The sequence below is a fragment of the Nothoprocta perdicaria genome, unplaced genomic scaffold (genome assembly GCF_003342845.1).
Source record: "Nothoprocta perdicaria isolate Ctin4 unplaced genomic scaffold, notPer1 scaffold_87, whole genome shotgun sequence".
Taxonomy (NCBI): Eukaryota; Metazoa; Chordata; class Aves; order Tinamiformes; family Tinamidae; genus Nothoprocta; species Nothoprocta perdicaria.
Window position 1 is genome coordinate 1,184,463 of NW_020456165.1, and position 18,602 is coordinate 1,203,064.

The 18,602-nt window shown below is 42.3% G+C and overlaps 1 protein-coding gene across 1 annotated transcript in view; it reads left to right on the forward strand.

Moving 5' to 3' along the window:
- The window catches only part of ITGA9 (integrin subunit alpha 9), a 195,351-nt gene that overhangs the window by 28,242 nt on the left and 148,507 nt on the right, over window positions 1–18,602 (forward strand). The window contains exons 9-15 of the mRNA XM_026052323.1: window positions 1,561–1,698; window positions 4,251–4,356; window positions 5,842–5,936; window positions 9,037–9,127; window positions 9,645–9,690; window positions 11,892–12,046; window positions 17,674–17,834. Of these exons, the coding sequence (XP_025908108.1) occupies window positions 1,561–1,698; window positions 4,251–4,356; window positions 5,842–5,936; window positions 9,037–9,127; window positions 9,645–9,690; window positions 11,892–12,046; window positions 17,674–17,834 (792 nt within the window). The remainder of the gene's footprint in view (window positions 1–1,560; window positions 1,699–4,250; window positions 4,357–5,841; window positions 5,937–9,036; window positions 9,128–9,644; window positions 9,691–11,891; window positions 12,047–17,673; window positions 17,835–18,602) is intronic.

Consider the following 18,602-nt stretch of genomic DNA (forward strand, 5'->3'; position numbering starts at 1 on the left):
ACCTTTCTCTGCTCTGTGGTTGCAATATCTCCAGGCGTGCTCGGCAGTCAGCACTGCTTGGCCGTGAGCTCCCACAAAACCCTGTGTGAAAGTTCATTGCTGGGATATTTTGGTCACACAGGCACTAAAAGCAGCATTCTTTTCCTTCACTTTTTTTCTTGAGAGGGACTGAACAAGGAAATCAAATGCCAAAAACAAATGCAATGCCATGTTCCAAATGTTACGTGCACAGACTTCAGGTTCTCACAGTATCGTGAACTTACCCATGAACTGCAGATGTGTGATGTTGCAGTTGGCTAAATAATAGCCTTTCCCTGAAAACTGCCTGAATTCATAGTGAAATGTTTTTAAGAACTTTCACTCCTTACCCATGAGAATTTTGTTTTAAAACACTGGTGGATTAAAAAAATAAACAAATAAAAGATCCACAAGGGGACTTGAGCTACAGAATAACTAGAATCAAATGGTATTTGAGGTCTGACCTTAAACCCGCATGGACACAAAAATCTGTATTATAAACTGAAACTCTATCCTTAACTTACCCCACTATATATATTTAGCAACTTTTAAATCTGGCAGACAGTGAAGGACAGAGGTGCTGCTGCTCATCTCCTGTCAGTCTCCACAGTGCTGGCTCGAATTAAGTGGGTTTTGCTCTGTGACAGAAATTAGGAACGAGGAATTTAAAAATATGCAATGAACGCAGGATTCGTTCTTTTTAACCTAAATAATTACTTTGTACCCTCATCTTTTTCCTGATATTTAAACAGCTTTCAGTCTCAAATGTGAAAGGTTATCTCTTTATTTATTTATTAATTCGTTGTATTTAAACTAATTTTACATCAAACAGCTCTAACAAAAGATTGGATGTAACTTAGCTTTTTCTGTACCAGTTAAAGACTTTCTATTGAAAGTTATCTTTCCACAGCACTGTGAGTTGTGTGTGTTATGTGAGAGGAAGGGCTAATGTCAGCCCGTGACTAATACCTCTGTCTGAAGGTTGCAGAGAGACAAAAGGGAGGGAGAGAAGAGAAAAAAATATCCCTCAGAGTAGGGATGATTTTTAGATAGCTCTTTTTTGAGAGATATTTATTTATTTATTTATTTGTTTATTTATTTGTTTATTTAAAAGGAGGGGGCAGGGTATCCACGAACATCTGGCCTACCCAACTTCAGGTCCCTTTTGGAAATCCACATGAATAATCATTCATCAGGGCTGAAAGTCTTGATTTGGGAAACGCGTTTCACCTCTTCCTGGTCTGAAGTACTTGACAAGTGAAAGCCAGTCCTAGGAAGCTCTTTAAATGTCTCAGTTCAGCACGTCCCACTGTGTGTTATTCCCCATATAAACTGTGCAAACTAATGTGCTGTTACAGTAAAGTGTTTAATTCTTGCCAGAAGTATCCCTTAGGATTTCTGTGTAGGGCTGCTTGTGAGTGATAAAGCAGCAAGTCGTCCTTTGAAATTACAAAAAAAATAAGAAGAGAGTTGAGCCTAAATGATTTCCTCCTGTGTGTGGGCAGATACTGAACGCTTTGTTGTGACTCGGCTTGGTTGCAGATGGGCTCTTACTTTGGCTCCTCCTTATGTGCAGTTGATCTGAACTCGGACGGACTTTCAGACCTGCTGGTCGGAGCACCGATGTTTTCCGAGATCAGGGACGAGGGTCAAGTCACAGTCTACATCAACAGAGGCAATGTGAGTATGTGCAGGAGATGAATTGGAAGGGGTGAGGATGTGGGCCTGGGTGGACCGATGCTCCTGTGGCCCCAGTGTTGCTTGGAGAAACTCCCTGTCTCTAGTGGTGGCATTTTGGGTGTCTCCAGCAAATATGAAGTCATGGAAAACTTGTCTGCTATCGTGTTCTCCCAGATACCAGCCCACATTCATTACAGAGCTGTGAATCTTTTGAGGAGGTCTGGGAAAGCTGCTGGTTCTGTGTTGAAACTTGGCGCTGTTTGTGACTTTGTGTAACTTGGATGCCAAAACTGAGGAGAAGTCAGCGGCTTTGACTGGGTTCTGCTTTGTGTTTTGGGTAGTCATTGGAAACTGCAAATTGAGAAAAAAGCTGTGAGGATTTGGGAGCTCCTGTGAAGGGCAATCAAAAGTTAAATTTGTGCCTTCTTTACATTATGTCTTTTATGAAAGACTTTGATTCTTTGATTCTTGATTCTTTGATTCTAGCTGAAACTGTTGAATTTCATATGACCCAGTGGCCGTCTTGGAAAAGCCTGAGCTTTCTTGCATCAGCAAAAACAACATCATTACTATAGTGTATTTATAGGAAGACAATGATTGTTCGCTTTTATTTAGTATTTGGGTCCCAAACCTGCTGCCTCAGTGGGATTGTTGCTGCAAACTGAAGTTAAATTGGTTTGTATTATTAGTATTTTAAGAATTCTTATGTAGGGAGGTTATTTCTGCATTCATGCAGAAGTCCTATAGACAGCATTTGAGAGACTTCAAAATTGCTTTTGGCGTGATTTTATCTTCAATTATGAATATTCCTGTAAATGAGTCTTATCTTTTCAGCTACATCCACAGCTTAGCCAACTTTTTATACTGCAGCATTGCTGTTAGTCCATCAAAAGAGGATGCAGAATGTGAAAGATAATAACCTGCCTCCAGTGAGAATGTACTTGAAATATTTTTTGGTGTTTTTACTGTGTAAAAAAGACCAATCAAGAAGTTAATAGGAATTCATTTTACTTCCTTTAAGAAGGAAGTAAAATTACCTTTGCTTCCTTGCAGTGCATTGGAGAAAAATTCACTATAATACCAGGAGGCATCATGATGCTTGGTTTAATGTGCTTCCATTTTTCCCCTTTCCTATGAAGACTGCAAAGAGACAAGTTGCACATCCAGGCCTCCCCAGCTCCCCTCTGTTGTGTTTCAATTTCAGTATGTGGGATTTTCTTGAAGTCAGCAATTCCCCGCAGCCAAGACAAGGATTTTATTACATGTTTCAGAGGGTATTTTACCCGCGTTCACAAAGGAAGGCAAAACAAAACAAAACAACCCTTGAGGTGGATACAAAGTTGGGTTGCATAACTGAATTTTGTTTTCTTGTGGAAATGTTGCTTCCCCCTTGAGGAAACACTGCAAGAAATGAAAGCTTATGGATCTGACCCGAAAGTGGGTGGGCAAGAAATACCAGATCCTTACAAGACTTCTCATGGCATAGGGGTACAAAGCTGCTTGTATTTTGAACTTTTCCCTTTCTCTTTATTTCATTAAATCTCCTTATTCTTCATTTCAGACAACTCTTTTTTGGGGAGGTTGCTTTAATCTTTCTGTCCACTGCTTAAAAAGTCTCAATTTGCTCAAATGCTCTCTGCTTAGGGGAAAATTCTTCCAGATTCATTGGGGTTTAACAGAATCAGCCTTTGTTGAGGGTTTCATTTGTCAGATGTAGTCTGCCAGTAAAGCTAGCTCTGGGCTGTTACATTTAGGGATCTGCAAACCTTCATGAACTCACCATACCCTCTGACTATAAGCATTTAGGTGCATCATTTGATCATTTGTGCTTTTATTTTTTTTCTTTTAATCCCAAACTAAAAGACAAAGTAGTTTTATTTTTAGAAATAATAATAAAAACAGCCTAACTTTAATCTCACCGACTCTTAAAAAAGGCTGCTCAATTAAAGCTGAGCACTGTCAAACATAACGGGTTAGTAGTGCTGAGGAACTGGCCATCACTAAGGGATTTTTTTTAGAAGAGAAAGAATAAATTCCTGTATCAGTGTATTCTTGTGCCTTTTTTTCCCTTTTTAGTACAGAATTCCCCAAAGGGTCTGTCTACTACAATTATCACTCACGGCACATTGTCTGTTTACCTGCTCGCATCGAGCTGGAGCTTTCAGATCCTTGGTTCTTGTGGACTTTGCCTCTTGTGGAGACTGCTGTTTAGCATGGCTCCATATGTTGGAAATGCCATTTATGGCTGTAGAGTGTGCCCTGAGAGACCCAGATGGGCTAGCTGGAGTCGATTTTGTCATTATTATTATTATTATTATTTTATGTTATTTTAACCCTCTTGATTTACAGTGCTCAAGTAATTTGTGCTCACTGGGGCTTCAGTGGTAGGGCAAAAGTCAGGCTGCAGCTCTGCCCCAGGTGTTTCCTGAAGCATATATATTTGTGAGTGTGTGTGTGTGTGTGCACGTTCCCATGAAGAGGCCTCGTGTCTATTAGGGCTCATGTTTTTTTGTGTGTGTTTTTCTGAGCCTGCTTTCTTTCCTGTTTGCTAGGGAGTCCTGGAAGAGCAGCTGGTGCTGGACGGTGACAGCGCCTACAACGCGCACTTTGGGGAGAGCATGGCCTCCCTTGGCGATATCGACGACGACGGCTTCCCAGGTCAGTGCCTTTTCCTTGTGGCACCTTTCTCTTGGGCTTAAAGAAGAGTGTTTCATTGCCACTGCCCTCCTCCTGCACACTGGCAGATCTGGGACACCGATGGCTGGTGCCATGTGGCTTCGTTCCTTTGGACCCGTTCAACAGCTGGGCTTCATCCAAAGAGAGTCTTGCATGTGTGTGCTTTGCCTGCTAGAGCCCTTCCTAGCTGGCTGTGCCTGATCAGCATTTAGCTGTCTTACATACACGCTATACCTGACTGTCTCATTAGTTCTGGTTTGCTTCTGTGTTGTGACATTTTCTTCTCTTTTTGTGTGCTTCATGAAAGACTTTAAATTCTCACTACCCAAACAGAGCAGAATGTATGTCTGGCCTCTTCTTCTTTCCTGTTCTTTTAATGTTATTTTCCAGCTTTTTGGGCACAATTATGCTTCTTATCATAAAGTGTAATTAAGAAGTAGCTTTTTGCTACTGTTGTTGTATACTCCATTACGAATCTCTGTTCTTTGCTTTATTGTATCCCTGTTCCTTTCATGAGTGATTTGGTTTGAGGGCCTCTGCTGGGATAACTGTAGATGAGGGGGAAGTGTTAACGCTGGCACCTTTCTGCCCCAATTTTTGGCAGCCCAGTTAAGGACTTAGGAGCGATGACTGCTTTCCTTTGTGTGTGCCTGGGTTTATTTCTTCCAAGATACTCAGGGTGCAGTTCTACATCATGCCGAAACAAACCTCACTGCACGTTGCCAACACAGGTGAAGGGCACATTCTTCCTCTGAGGTGGTGCCTACACGCTGGTTGCTTCTAGTGCGTCAGATCTGGCAATCAAGAGGTTATGGGTGATTTGAGACTGTGGGTGTGAAGCCAACAGGAAGAATTTGCTTTCAGCAGCTGGGTAATCAACCACTAGCTCCAACAAGGAGAGGAGAATGCGAGATGGGATCGTTCTTTCTGCAGTGGCTTGCAGTTTAATTAGATCCAACATAATTTGAAAATGCATCTTCAGCAGACACTTTTTTTACCTTCCTATCCATTTAATGTAGCCAACTTATTTTGAAACTCTGAGTTTTCAAGCAAACCTATCCTTGTGCTACATTAAATACATTTTGCCAATTGTGTCTTGATTCGCAAAGCAGAAGTTCCCCTGGGATGAGGACTTTGATATGAAAGGATTTAAAATAGCCTTTTTGAGCATGACTGTTGGTTGATGTGCAAACATTTTCATAACAAAAACACATGTTTGTGATTAGGCACACACACACAGCCGCATGCATGTACAAGTTCATATACATCTGCGTATTTTTTAATTTATTTTAGCATGAGCTCATCATTAAATCAAACAAGTTTATGTAGCCAGGCTGACATGAGGAGTGTGCTGGTCATGTTCATCATGTTGAGTCGTCTTCCTGTGGAGAGTTGGCACGTAAAATTGGGAAAAAGTGGAACAGTGGAATGGATTCTGAAATGTTTGTGTTCTCTGCTGTTCTTCAGATGTTGCCATTGGGGCACCTAAGGAGGACAACTTCGTAGGAGCAGTGTATATCTATCATGGAGATGCCAATGGTATCGTCCCTCAATACTCTATGGTACGTAATGCTGGTTAGGTGATACACAGATGTGAAGGAACTCACCTGGGGCCTGAAGGAATGAACTGAATGTAGGGGTAAAACACGGTGATGGGATTTTTTCTGAACCTTGTCTTCCAGTGTAAGTAGCATTTTCCTAAGTGAATCCCTTCATAGGTAACCTCATGCAGTTTAAAGACACATCCTTTTCTCAGTCATGGTTTGCAGATGGCTTCTCCCAAAGCTTGCCCATATCCACACTAGGAGACCAAGCTGTGTTAGTTAAGAGATTTTTTTCCTCATCTTTTGTTACAGTTTGCATCTGTGGCTTCTTCCTTGGTGCAAGTGGAGTCTTAGGGTCTGAATTCCCTCAGCAGCCCTGCAGAGGAGGAAGGTGGAGGGTACATACAAGTTGTGGAAAGACCACGGGATAGTCAGTAGGCTGCTCTTTCTTCCCATAGAAGCAGGGATGTCAAGGGAAAAGAGGCACTAAGTTTCTCTTCTCTTCCCTGTAGAAACCTCTTTACCCAGCTAGCTGGCCCTCTTATTCCAATATGATAATATATTACACTGCACTGTGGGCTACAATTTCCTGACCAATATTTTGAAATAAAAACTAGGTTGGAGTATGCTACAGAGCCCGGTGCAAAGCCCTGGGTATGACTCAGTGCAACTGAGCCACATGAGCCAGGCAATAGAGAAGATAAATTCACGCTCGTCCTGCCCAGCGCGTGTCCCCTAGGCTCTGGCGAGCACTTTTCTTTGTTTTTTTTTCAGAGCCTGATTCCTCCCACCCTCCATGTGTTTGAAGTTTGAGCTGTTTTGTTTTGTTGCTGGGTGGGAGCCTTCTCAGTAAATGAGTTTAAGCAGAATTAAAAGGTTCAGTGGTTATACTGGAGACTTGTAACAGAGCACTGATCTTCTGCCTTTTACCTTGTCTATGCCATGCACTACTTTTTAGTAGTAGCAAGTAGTTAAATGCCTCTTTTACTTCTAAAATGCACAGATTAGTGATATGTGGAAAGCTTGGCCCTGTTTCTGCTGAGAGCCGCTGTCCTCGAGCACTTTCTCTGGCTTTTTAAAATGTTGGAGATTTGCAGCTCTTGCTGAAAAGAATCAGATTTTCTTTTTTCTTTCCATTTCCATGGGGGGAACTTCGCATTTTGTATAGAGGCCAGATTAGCAGCATGACAAATAAAACATCTCCCTTTTTGCCTCCACCTCCGCTGCTAGGGAGGCCGGCATGCACAGTGCAAGGGACCTGTGGGACCGAGCACAGCTCGAGAAGGTGGCAGGATACCCTGGTCTCTCAGTCTTGACCTAATTCCCCTCCTTAGCTTGTGTCCAGATAGGGGTGGCAGTGTGCACGGCCAGTGCTCCTAGTATGAGGGCAGTGAACATGCCACTCATGCATTTCCTGCATACAACACATAAAAAGCTGTGCAGCAACTTCAGCTCTTGACCTGCTTGCCCTGGATTTGAACCTAGAGGTGAAAAACTTTTAGTATCTTATTACTATACCCTTGAGTCATCTTAATGCTCCGGATTTCCTTCTCAAAATAAGCTGAGATGTGCAGGCATGCAAGGTATATGCTTTCACTGTATACATATATATGTGTGTGTGTTTATACATGCATATATACATATGCATACATACTGCTCCACAGTTTAAATTAAGAAACTATGTGGTTTTCCCCTTTTTCTTCATTTAAATTGCTGATGGGCATTCTGTCCTCCAATCCACTGTGCAGCTTTAGTAATGGCTGTGAGTGGGAGCAGCCTAGTTGGCTGGCAACATTATCTCTGTGCTAAATAAATACTGCCTGCCCAGGCTTTGGGGTCTGCTGTTTTCAGTCATGGCACTCAAAAGCAGAGCAGGGTTATACCTCTGCTTTTTGGACTGTAATAACGTGCAAATGTCTCATGGGACCCTCGTAGGTGAGACTGACCACCCGAACTGGGATCTCCCCCCAAAATGTGTTTGCACTCCCTGATGTAAATGTTAAATGAGGAGGAAGTTGACTTCCAATTGTCTTAATTTTATCTGCTTTTGCATAGGAAAGTGGAGTTCTATACATTGCATAGCACTGATTTCCCTTTAAGCTGGCTGTCAAAACTACAGGATATCTTTTTTTTTTTTTTTTTTTTTTTTNTTTTTTTTTTTTTTTTTTTTTTTTTTTTTTTGCGCTCAACTGATACTTTTTTGATTAATTTCCTGTCTGTCATTCTGTCAAATATTAATGACTTTTTATGGTTGGGCCAAGAAAAGCTAGCAACATTTCACAAGCTGTGAAGCATCATCAACAGCTAGGAGTTATTTACTGGGATAGGTTTCTTTTTGCATCACATCCTAGTTTGAATTAAGGTCTTACACTGGTGGGACCACATAATGGGTAAGAGCTGGGAGCCATCAGATTGCCATAGAAAATGAGATTTTGGTATATTAATTTGCTTGACAGAAAAGTATTTACAATTCGAACCATCTAGAGAAAGTTTTCGTGTTAGTAATTAAAAAAAAAAAAGCTATTTTGGAAGCTAATTAATCTCTGGGTTGGGGAGACAGAAATGAGATACAGCTTCCATACTGACACAAAATACTTTATAATTACTGATGAAAACCAGAATTTCCAAGTGGAGATGAAAATTAATTGTTTTGACTTTGAATATGTTGGCAAACATAGTGAAAAGACGTTGTTGTGCAGGATTTTCTCTTCCATTAAATCATCAATTTTCTTAAGATATAGAGTGAAACCTCTGCTTACCTAAAGGGAGGTAATGTGAGGGGGGAGAAAAAAGGAAAAAAAAAAGAAAATCTCAAGAGCACATTTTTCTTCTTCCTACAAGAAGTCTACCTGATGTGCTTTTTATTTTGCTTGGGTCCTCCTTTAGGTGTGTTGGTTAATCCAAGTGCCCTCTGGCAGCCCCCTGCTCTGGGGCGGATGCTCCACATGCCGGGAGCAGCGTCCCGTGTAGGAGCAATGTAAGTGGGCAGAGGCGCAGGGCTGAGCCTGCCAAAAGGAAAGCTCTGGGGACTTGAAAATCACTTGATTTTCAGCTCAAAAGCTTTGTCAGAGGCTTCTTGTGTTGCTGACTAGTTCCCCTTGTGTGTTGTCTCTTGCAGAAGCTGTCTGGGCAGACAATAAGCCCAAAGCTACGGATGTTTGGCCAGTCTATATCAGGGGGAGTCGATATGGATGGCAATGGATATCCAGGTGCGTCTGCTCTTCCCACAACAGCAGGGAAATAGCTCAGAAAACAGCAGGCCACGTTGCTGGTTAAGGCTCCCTCAACTGCAGGAAGCGGCATGCGGGATCTGTCCTTTTCTCCCTGTTAGCCTGAGCTTCCCCTAAGACTTGGAGCTGGCTGCTTGGTTTGGATGTTGGGGTGATACTGGCAAAGGATTGAGGTACCTGGCAGAGAATGCTGCTATCCTGCCAAGGTAGAAACTTCCTTGGGAGCTGCTTAGTCTTAATGATAAACGTAAGAAAATCAAAATTAGATATTAGTAATAACAAAGAAGATAATGAGCTGCAAGTGGGCCACCTTCACAGACCCAATCCTACACTTAAAACACTTTTGACATATTCATATTTTAAGGGACCAACTGATTTTGGTGAGAAAAATCTGTTTTTAAATGAATACTCTCCAATGTCCTAACTGGTGTAAGAAAACTGAGTTTTGTGCCTGTCAGACTCCTTTGTAACTGTCTAAACATTACCAAAATTTCAGATATGACTGTTGGAGCCTTCTTGTCAGACAACGTGGTACTTCTAAGGTGAGATTGATGTCTTTTTCTTTTATTCCTGTTCTCCCTTTGAATCTATTTTCTCTCAAGATGTTTTGTGGTCTAAGCCCTCCACCGCTGAAATTTTCTCCCTGGTTTATTGTGGTCAGAACAAGCAAGCTGCATTACTTCTTAAGCAGAACGTTAGGGATGAATGGTTTCAAAGAACATATAATCTAATTTAAACAGCATAGTAAGGGATGACAATATTTGGTAATTTCAAGACTATGAACAAACATAGAGGTTTAGAGCCAAAAGGAGATATGTATTGTAGCTCAGTGCCCCTTTAGAAAAGGTTATTGTTTACAAAAAGGTTTTTGAATTATGAGAAGATCTTTTTTTTTGGCTCCTTGATTCTTACATTTACATAAAGTAAACAAATTATGATTTAAGGGAACGAATCTGAGCAAAAAGCCAGCTTCCTACGATGCCAGAATGTAATTCCATGAGTTATGGAATGCATAATGAAATAAGAGCCTTCACGGAAATGAAATATGGAGATGTTTTCAATACCCACAGGATCTAGGCTACTGTTTCCAGTGTGTAAGTGATGTGTGATTGCTTGGTTTGTGTCCCATGGAGAGAGGTTTGATGGCTTCGTGGATCAAATTGCAAGGTTAGGGTAGGTTTGGGACTGAGACACACACAGCTCAGGGGAAGAGGATAGGAAGTTTTAATTTTGCTGGTAGCTCCACTGTTGCACTTTTTAATATTTAATGATAAAATCCTTTCAATAGCTTGATGTCTTTGGGGACTTCTGCATCTTAATGGAAGTTATAGGGATGTAGCGAGACTGGCAAGACAAATGCTTGAGCTGCAGAATTAACGTGACAACTTGTACCCTGTTAAGGGCTGGAAAGCTTGGCTCTATTTCCGTTAAAAAAAGACTCTGGAAGGTTTGCTGTTGTGTTTAAAACAATGTATATCACAACAGGAGGCTAACCTGAATCCACGTGTTCAATCACTGCCTGCTTCTGTAGGGATTGGTGCTTTGCAGACCCTTTTTATGGCCATCCTGATTAATTACAGCTACGGCCAGTTAGGAAGCATGTTGCTCTTGCTGCTTAGATTCAGATTGGATAAAGAAAACTGCTGTATTTTATTTTTGTTTTCCTTTCATTGCCCCTTTAGGAGTTTTTGAGAAGTTCTTTGGCCAAAGCCAACAAGTGTTTTGCCAAGTGATACTAAAGGCTTTTGTGGAAGCTGCCATGATGTGGGGTGGATGGTAGTAGCTGTGTTGCTCGCTTGCATGAATAGCCATTTGACAAATGCATTGTTATTTTCCCCAGGAAATAACCAAGAATGTTAACTTTAAGGAAAAATCAGACCGTGTGACATAGCTGGAGAGAGATTTCTTCCTAGATAAATTATAGCATTTATTTTTTTATGTCTCCCCAAGAATTTGGAAAGAGTTTTTTTGTCTATGCTGTGAAATGATCCTAGGAAGTTCATTCTTCTTCCTGCTTTTTTTCCTCTTTTTTTTTTACCTCCTTACCGCATGTATTTCTTGGGATATAATTTATCTTCATCCCCCATCTTGAAAGACCAACTTGCACTGTTGTTTTAGGCTGCAGTAAGAGAGACTGAGCAGCTGTCTTGGAGACTGCCATTAGTCTCATTCCAGTCGATAGGAATTAGGCGTGACCGCAATCCTGGCCCTCTTCTCCCCTGTCTTCCCCCACCTCCAAGTTCAGTGGCTTGTGGAAAGCGAGTCCTGAAGTGCTTTGCTTACACAGTCTGGCCCTGGGTGGCTGCTGGAGCCACCTTAGAAGCCAATCTGCTGGTTGCTGCTCCTTTTTCACTGCTCAAGTTGGTTTTGGAAGAGCGTGTTTGCCCCAAACATGTCCAGAATTGAAGCCACAAGGAATAGCAACGCTTGCTGAGTGCTTGGGCTGGGATCCTGTGCTGGGGTGTACATTTCCCGGCTCTATCTCCCAATGGGAGACCTGCTGCAACCACCCAGTCCCCTACTTTCACCTGCCAGCCACTGGATCACTCTCAAAATAGAGCCCTGCAAAGGCAAAAGAACATTTCACTCTAATTGTCTTAAAGTTCATATGCTTTCATATACTCTCTTTTATTTTTAATATCTGCTTGAAATTGTGCAGGTCACTGAATTATTTTTATTTCCCTTTGCTTGAGAAACTTCCTCCTGAACTGTCACTAAATCCCACTTCTTCCTGGATCTCCAGATCTAGGCCGGTGATTACCATGGACGTCTCCATCTTCCTGCCTGCATCCATCAACATCACAGCTCCTCAGTGCCACGACGGTTTGCAGCCGGTGAACTGCCTCAACGTCACGGTGTGCTTTCGCTTCAGAGGCAAGCACCTGCCTGGAGAAATAGGTAACGTATCTTGTCACTGTCGTAGCTGTAATCCCAAACAGTATCTTCACCAGCCTGTGTGTGGGCACACCAGCACGTAGACGTGGAGTCAGGGGCTCCTTAATGGAGCCAATAATGGAGCTTTTCCATGAGAGAAATTATTGCGAGGTGGGCTGGGACATCCAACTGCAGAATGTTGGAGATCCCTTAGATATTTTCTTGGGTGTGTTTTTACCATCTGATGAGGATGAGGTGACATGGAGTAGTTTCCTCCTCAGGAGAGGAATGGGCGTGTGTCCACGGATCTTCTACAAGAGCATGGAAGCAATTGACACTTTATAAGTTCATGTCTCCTCTGTTTACTTCTTGATTATTCATGGACATAACTTGTATCCATAATCTGTATCGAGGTTATTAGAATACAGCTGTGATTCCAGATGATTGGGCTTTGGAAATGCAAAAGGTGGTCTTGAAAGAGAGCACTGTAAGTCTGAACTCCAGAGTGCTATTAATACTAGACATTAGCTGATCTTTCCTGAGCATCAGTTTATCCATCTTTAAAATGGTTGTAAATAGCCCGATATTTACTTGATGGTAAGAGTATCTTCTAATTTAGTTGTTCTCTCTAAAACACACTGGGCTTCTTAGATGGAGTTGTGTAAGTCAAAGCCATTATATTGACTATATTGCAATACTACCTGCATCTTTTAAGCTTGTAAGCATCACAGCATAAGTTGCTGTGTGAAGTGATATGGGATAGAAACAACATTCATAAATAAAATAAAGATTGGATTTACTTAGTTGGGCCATGCTGTTTTATCTTAGCTGTGCCTTAGAAATGATGGAGAAGCTGAAGTTTTCTGCAAAGTGATGGTCTTTGTATCACTGCATTTCTCTGTCTGTGTGGTGGCTCAGATGAGGAGCTGGTGGAGCCAATGAAGCCAATGAAGAAGAATAAGAATAGAGTCTGTGTATGCTGGAGTGAGGGGCTGCAGGATGGGGATTTTACGTGAGATAAATAAGGTGAAAATAGGTGTCTTGCTTCTCCCATATGAATGGGAAGAAAGGAAGGGACTAGAAGCTGCTAGTTGGCATTGCTCTCTCTGCTGCCTTCATAGCTGAAAGAAATGGAGCTGCTTAAAAAATTGAGATTCCTCTTGATTCTAATATATTGGTGCAACTGTGACTTTGGATTCTGTTTTTTCACTTTTTCCTTCCCTGTAAATTCTGGTGGACTCTCAGCACACAAGCATCTGTTTTGGTAAAGTCTATTTTTTGTGCTTTTGCTACCCAGCCAGTCAGTTAGTTCTAGGTGCTGCAGGACTCCAGGACTGTTGATTCCTTTAACCTGAAAATTGATTAAGTCTACTGAATGTGTGGGTTTTCTTCTGTTCCCAGAGGCACTGCTTGAAATATTTTCTTTGCCTTGATCTCCCATCTCTTGACCGATAGCTATGAAATGAGCTGCCTTTTTTTCTCACTCTAAATATACATTCCTCCATTTTTGGAAATGACTTTGCTTCATCATGACTTGTGTAAGAACCAGTTGAATTCCCTTGCTTTGTCATGCAGACTGATGTGTTGTGGTGAAAGCAGATGTGCATCTTCTTTGGCAAGAAACATCCATCTTACTGCATAGGATTTTTTTACTATTAAGTAGATGATTATTAAACTTCCAACTATTGTCCTTTTATACAATGCCCCTTGAAAAGCAATTTGTCTTGAAAGTATTGCAGCCAAAATTGTCTAACTGTGTAAAAACCCTTGGGGGCATGATCTGGATGCAGTATCTCAAATAAGATTTCAGTTTGCAATCTAACAGTCAATTCGGTTTAGTTGTGTCCTAGTTGAAGTGTATCAATAAACAAAAGCATGGAACAAATCATGGAAATGCTGCAGCTGCTCCTGTCTTGATGGGTAAATGTGGCAAAAATAGAATATTCCTCTAAATCTGGACATCACTGTCCAGTTTGGACATTAAAAAGAGTAAGGAGGCATTAAACTGTTTTCTGGGAGTTTTGTGATGGTGGCTTTGGGGTTGCCTCAGCTTCAAATGTCTGGAAACAATTTGACATTGAGAATATAGTGGGGTTTTTTTTGTTGTTTTTGAAAATGCAGCTCCCTTAAGATTGGTCAGTTTGGCCTTAAACTGCTGGTTGCTAGTGAAAATCTGGGTGTTGCTGTCACTTCTGGCCAGCTGAAGTTGATCACCTATCACAAAATAATTGAACATGCAGGCGGGGTTCTTCTGTGGCAAATGTGTCTCTAAAATGTTTATTTGAATATGTGATTATTTCATTAACTGACACGTAAAGGAAAGCTGTCTTCATCTTGCAGTGCCTGACGTTTATACATATAAATCTTTCTGCCGCGCCGGCACTAGCTGGTCACGTAGCAGCTATCTGATGATCTCTGTTTGTTGATGTTACTTGATGCTTGCCAATGAAAGTGTAATTCCCATCCTTCTTGTGGACACTTTTTGCAGGCTACCGTCTTCAGAAGTCTCGATTTACAGCCGAAATGGTTGTGTCTGATGAGACCCCCCATGAAGGGGTGTTCTGCACACCAGGTGCCAGGCACTGTTAGACCCTTTGCTTCATCCCAGTGCATATTAGAGAGCTGAGTTTGGGGCTCTACCTCCCCTTGCAGAGGCAGCCTCAGTTGTGGCACGTCTCGGAGGTGTGAGGAACAGGGCATTTTATTTTTAACTCAAGGTCTGGCTCCAGCTGCCCCTGCGTCACCCGAGGGGCTGCTGTGACGCCTCTGCGGGAGTCTCTATTTGCTAAATGCAGCAAAATTCACGGCGTGCTCTGTTCCTGCAACAGCTGCTTTTGTTTGCAGCACTTGCGAGGTGAGAAGGAAAGGAAGCAACTTCCCTGGGTAAGGCAAATACGTGTGGATTTCATACTTTGTTCCTTAAAAAAAACCCAAAACTTGAACTAACAGGAAATGCTTAATCTTTCCCCTTGAACTTCCTCTACAGTAGGAAATATATTGAATATAGGTCTTATTGGGCTGTTGGCTTGCAAGCCGGTTTCCACAGCAGGTGGTGAGCTTGCAGGATGGACTCTCAATATTGAGATGTGGCAATGTGAGGATGAGGGCTCCAGCACAGACTGGGTGTAATAATGGTCATGGCTTCCTGGGGGCCCTGAAACACGGATGTGGCTGCTCTAAATGTTGTGGGTCTCCTCTGCTGAGAACTGGGCCAGGCAGGCACATGCTGCAGCATCACCATGTTCTTGCTGTCTGGTGGTGCCTGATGCTTCACCTGCCCCTACCTACATTAATGAGGTCACACCGTTAGCTTGGTGGGAAGTGGGGTAAGAAAAAGGTGGCCCAGGTGAGGCTCTTCACTTTTCTTGCAGTTCTGAGCAGCTAGAGCAAGAAAACTGAGGTTGTTGGTGTCTTGCATGCATTGAGGACTGTTACTGCCTCCATCCCCACAGGACAATGGAAACAAGTTTGTGTCCACAGTCTGGATAATTTGCTGTAAGAACCAGATGAATTGTGTTTGTGAAAAGAAAGGGGGTTGGTTAGAGCTGGGCAGATGCATTAGAAACTCCTTCAAAGAGCTTCCTCTGTACTCTTTGCTTTTGCCTCCCCACCTGGGCTCCTCTTTGGAAGTGGTGAAGGAGAGACCCTGGGAGGGGATTGATAAATAAAAAACAGAAGTGATGAGAGGGAAAAAAGAAAAAAAAAAAAAAGCTTAGTCATGATATTTCATTTTTTCCGGTGATGTGACATCATTGGGTATAACATAGAAACAAGTTGTCAAAATAGAGCAGGAGGGGGAGGGAAGAGAAATGGGAACAGGGCAGCATGATGGAAAACACCTGCTGTTGGCTTGGGGATCCCTTTGCTCCTGGTGAGACGTAGCGTGGGGGCACACTGGGATATTCCTGCCCTGCGTATGTGTGAGGTCTTGGAGGCAGAAGGGATATGACTGGGGATGGGTGTGGGAGCTGCATGCTCCAAACAACAACAAAACTGTTGTAGAGGAGCCTGCTGGGTTCTTTAAGATGAATTAGAGCTCCTGTGTTTAGGTGGTGCTCGTCGGTAGCACTCAGCAAATATGTTTCAGGTGCTGAGCTCGCCAGGGGATGAAACCCTTATGGGTGTTATCTCTCTGAGCAAGGTTTTCTGCCAAAACACAAGCAATAAAGGTCCCTGTGGACACGAGGCCTGTTCCTTAGCTGTGCTGCTGGCTCCTAGCTGAGGCTGTGCCTCTGCTCTGGGCAATCCCAGCAATGTGCTTTTAATCAAAAAGTGACGTATCGCGACCTCCCTGCTGCCTTTGAAGGGAATTAGGGAATGTTCACAGGAACTTCTGCACTGAGTTTTGCTGATTAAAATTGTGGAGTTAGCACAAAAATTGCTAACTAGATTCTTTAAAGCAGCAGAGCTTCAGTAAATAGGCAATTGGAAATGATGCTGCTCATCGCAGTCATAATATTACAGCAGAATTTATTCCCTTCCACTCCCTGCCCCCCGCCTCCTCCCCAAAAAAAGCTTTGAAATTTGGTATAAAAGGCCACAGTCTAAAAAATATGTTAAGCTTACATCAATTGACTGTAAAATTGAGCTTTAAAAAAGAGGAACAGTTGCATTTATGGGGAGTATCATTTTGGATTTAAATAGGATATAAATAAATTTGCCCAGTATTTGCTGAGCACCCGAGGTGTGTAACACACAGATTTGCACAGGAGCTGGTACTGGCTGCCATGTACAAGCTTGTAAGCTAATTAAGTTGGTCATCCAGTGGTACTCCCATTAGTGCTTTATTGGCAGCTGAAATTAATACAAGACCTTGCCCTTACTGATTGAATGGACTTCACAACCTGTGTTTCGCTTTGCTCTAGATGGTAGCAAAATAAGCATTCGTGTTTCTGTTGCAATCTCACATCTTATCTTGCTCTGGTTGCATTTACAAAGAGAAAATACGTTATCAGCTTAAATTACTGCAATCTGTAAGTAACTATTTGACATAGCAAAGGGGCTTTGTTTTGGACACAGATGCAAGCAGACACAGATCAACTGATCTTGCTAAGCTACTGATTCTGTAGCACAGCCAGAATAACAGGATTTACAGAGAGCTTGTTGGGCTCTGGGAATGTCTTCTATAAACTTCCTGGGATGTCATATCTAAAAGTCGGGTTGTTGAGTATGAGGTGTTGACCATAGTTAAGGATTAAATAATGGGAAGATTGCAAATCGACCAAAATAATGGTCGGGAAATGCTGCATTATGGTTGACATTTGCGTAGTTTATGTTGTTTGAGAAAGAAAACAAAGCTGGCTTTTGTTGTTGTTTACATTTTGTTTTCACCTTTCCTGCTGGGAGAACAGTTAAAGCCTCTCTTGGTTCTTTTTTTAGTGTTTTGTGTCTAGTGTGTGTATTTTTACCTGTAGCTTCTTAGTGCTGCTCAGGGTCCTGCGGGAGGGCTGGGGAGGGCAGTGACCCACGGGTTGGGAGTGTGTCGGTGACTGGGTCTGGCTGTGCACAGTCACAGGAAACCCAGTGATTGATGGAGGTCCTGCAAAGGCCGACCCTTCCTCAAGGACCAACGGGCTCCTTTGGTGGCTGCCTAGAAAATAACCATTGTTCACTGACATCCTTTGTTTTCTTCTTCTTCCTTTTCAAATCAGGTTTGAATTACAACTTGACTGCTGATGTGGCAAAGAAGGAGAAGAGCCAACAACCCCGAGTTTACTTTGTGACTTCTGGAGAGTCAGTGGGGCAGGTCACAGAGAAGTTGGAACTGTCCTACCTGCAGGAAAAGTGTGAACACTACCTAGCCTACGTCAAGGTCAGTTCTTTTCTGCCCTTATTAACCACTGACCTTCCTGCAATTCCCTTCCACTCCCTCCTTTTGTTATTTATTTATTTATTTAATATTCCGCCAATTAAAATCATGGTGTTTGACTTCAGATGCCCTTGGTTTACCTCACAGGCAGAAGGTTTTAGGTGAAAGCTCAAAACTTCATTGCTCCGCATGATTTAAGCGTGTGCACCTTTGGCCCTTTGAAACATTTCCGGGAATATGTATTTTATTTATTTTTGAGCTGTTGTGTTTGTATGGGACACACTTCTTTTTTGGTCTTGGTTGGTTGTTACACATTATTGGTTGCTACACTTACGATAAGGATGCAAAGATTTATTTTGGCAGAAGCAACAGGTTCAGCATTTGATATTATTAGTTCTGTGTAAGGTGTTTTCCTCTGTCTGCACAAGGGGCTGGCAGAGTGATCTGAATGGAAATGGGGGGGTAACTGTGCCTGCTCTGAAGCAGTTGAGCTCCCAGACAAGAAGAGCACTCTCTGAATTTCGCTTGGCCTGGAAAACAGCAGGAGTATAAACTTATTTTCATCTGGATTTAAGACTATAGGGAGCACACTCTCTACATGCTGGGATGTAGAGAGGGACTATGGAAGATAAACTGGCCATCCTTTGGGCAAAGTGTTTTTTTTCCAGGGACCTCTTGGAACCTTGGTTATCTTTGGCTGGCAGCTGTTGCTAAGGAAATGTCACCCAAGTGCCCTTCTGTTTGCAATGTAAATAAATTAGTTTTCTCTCA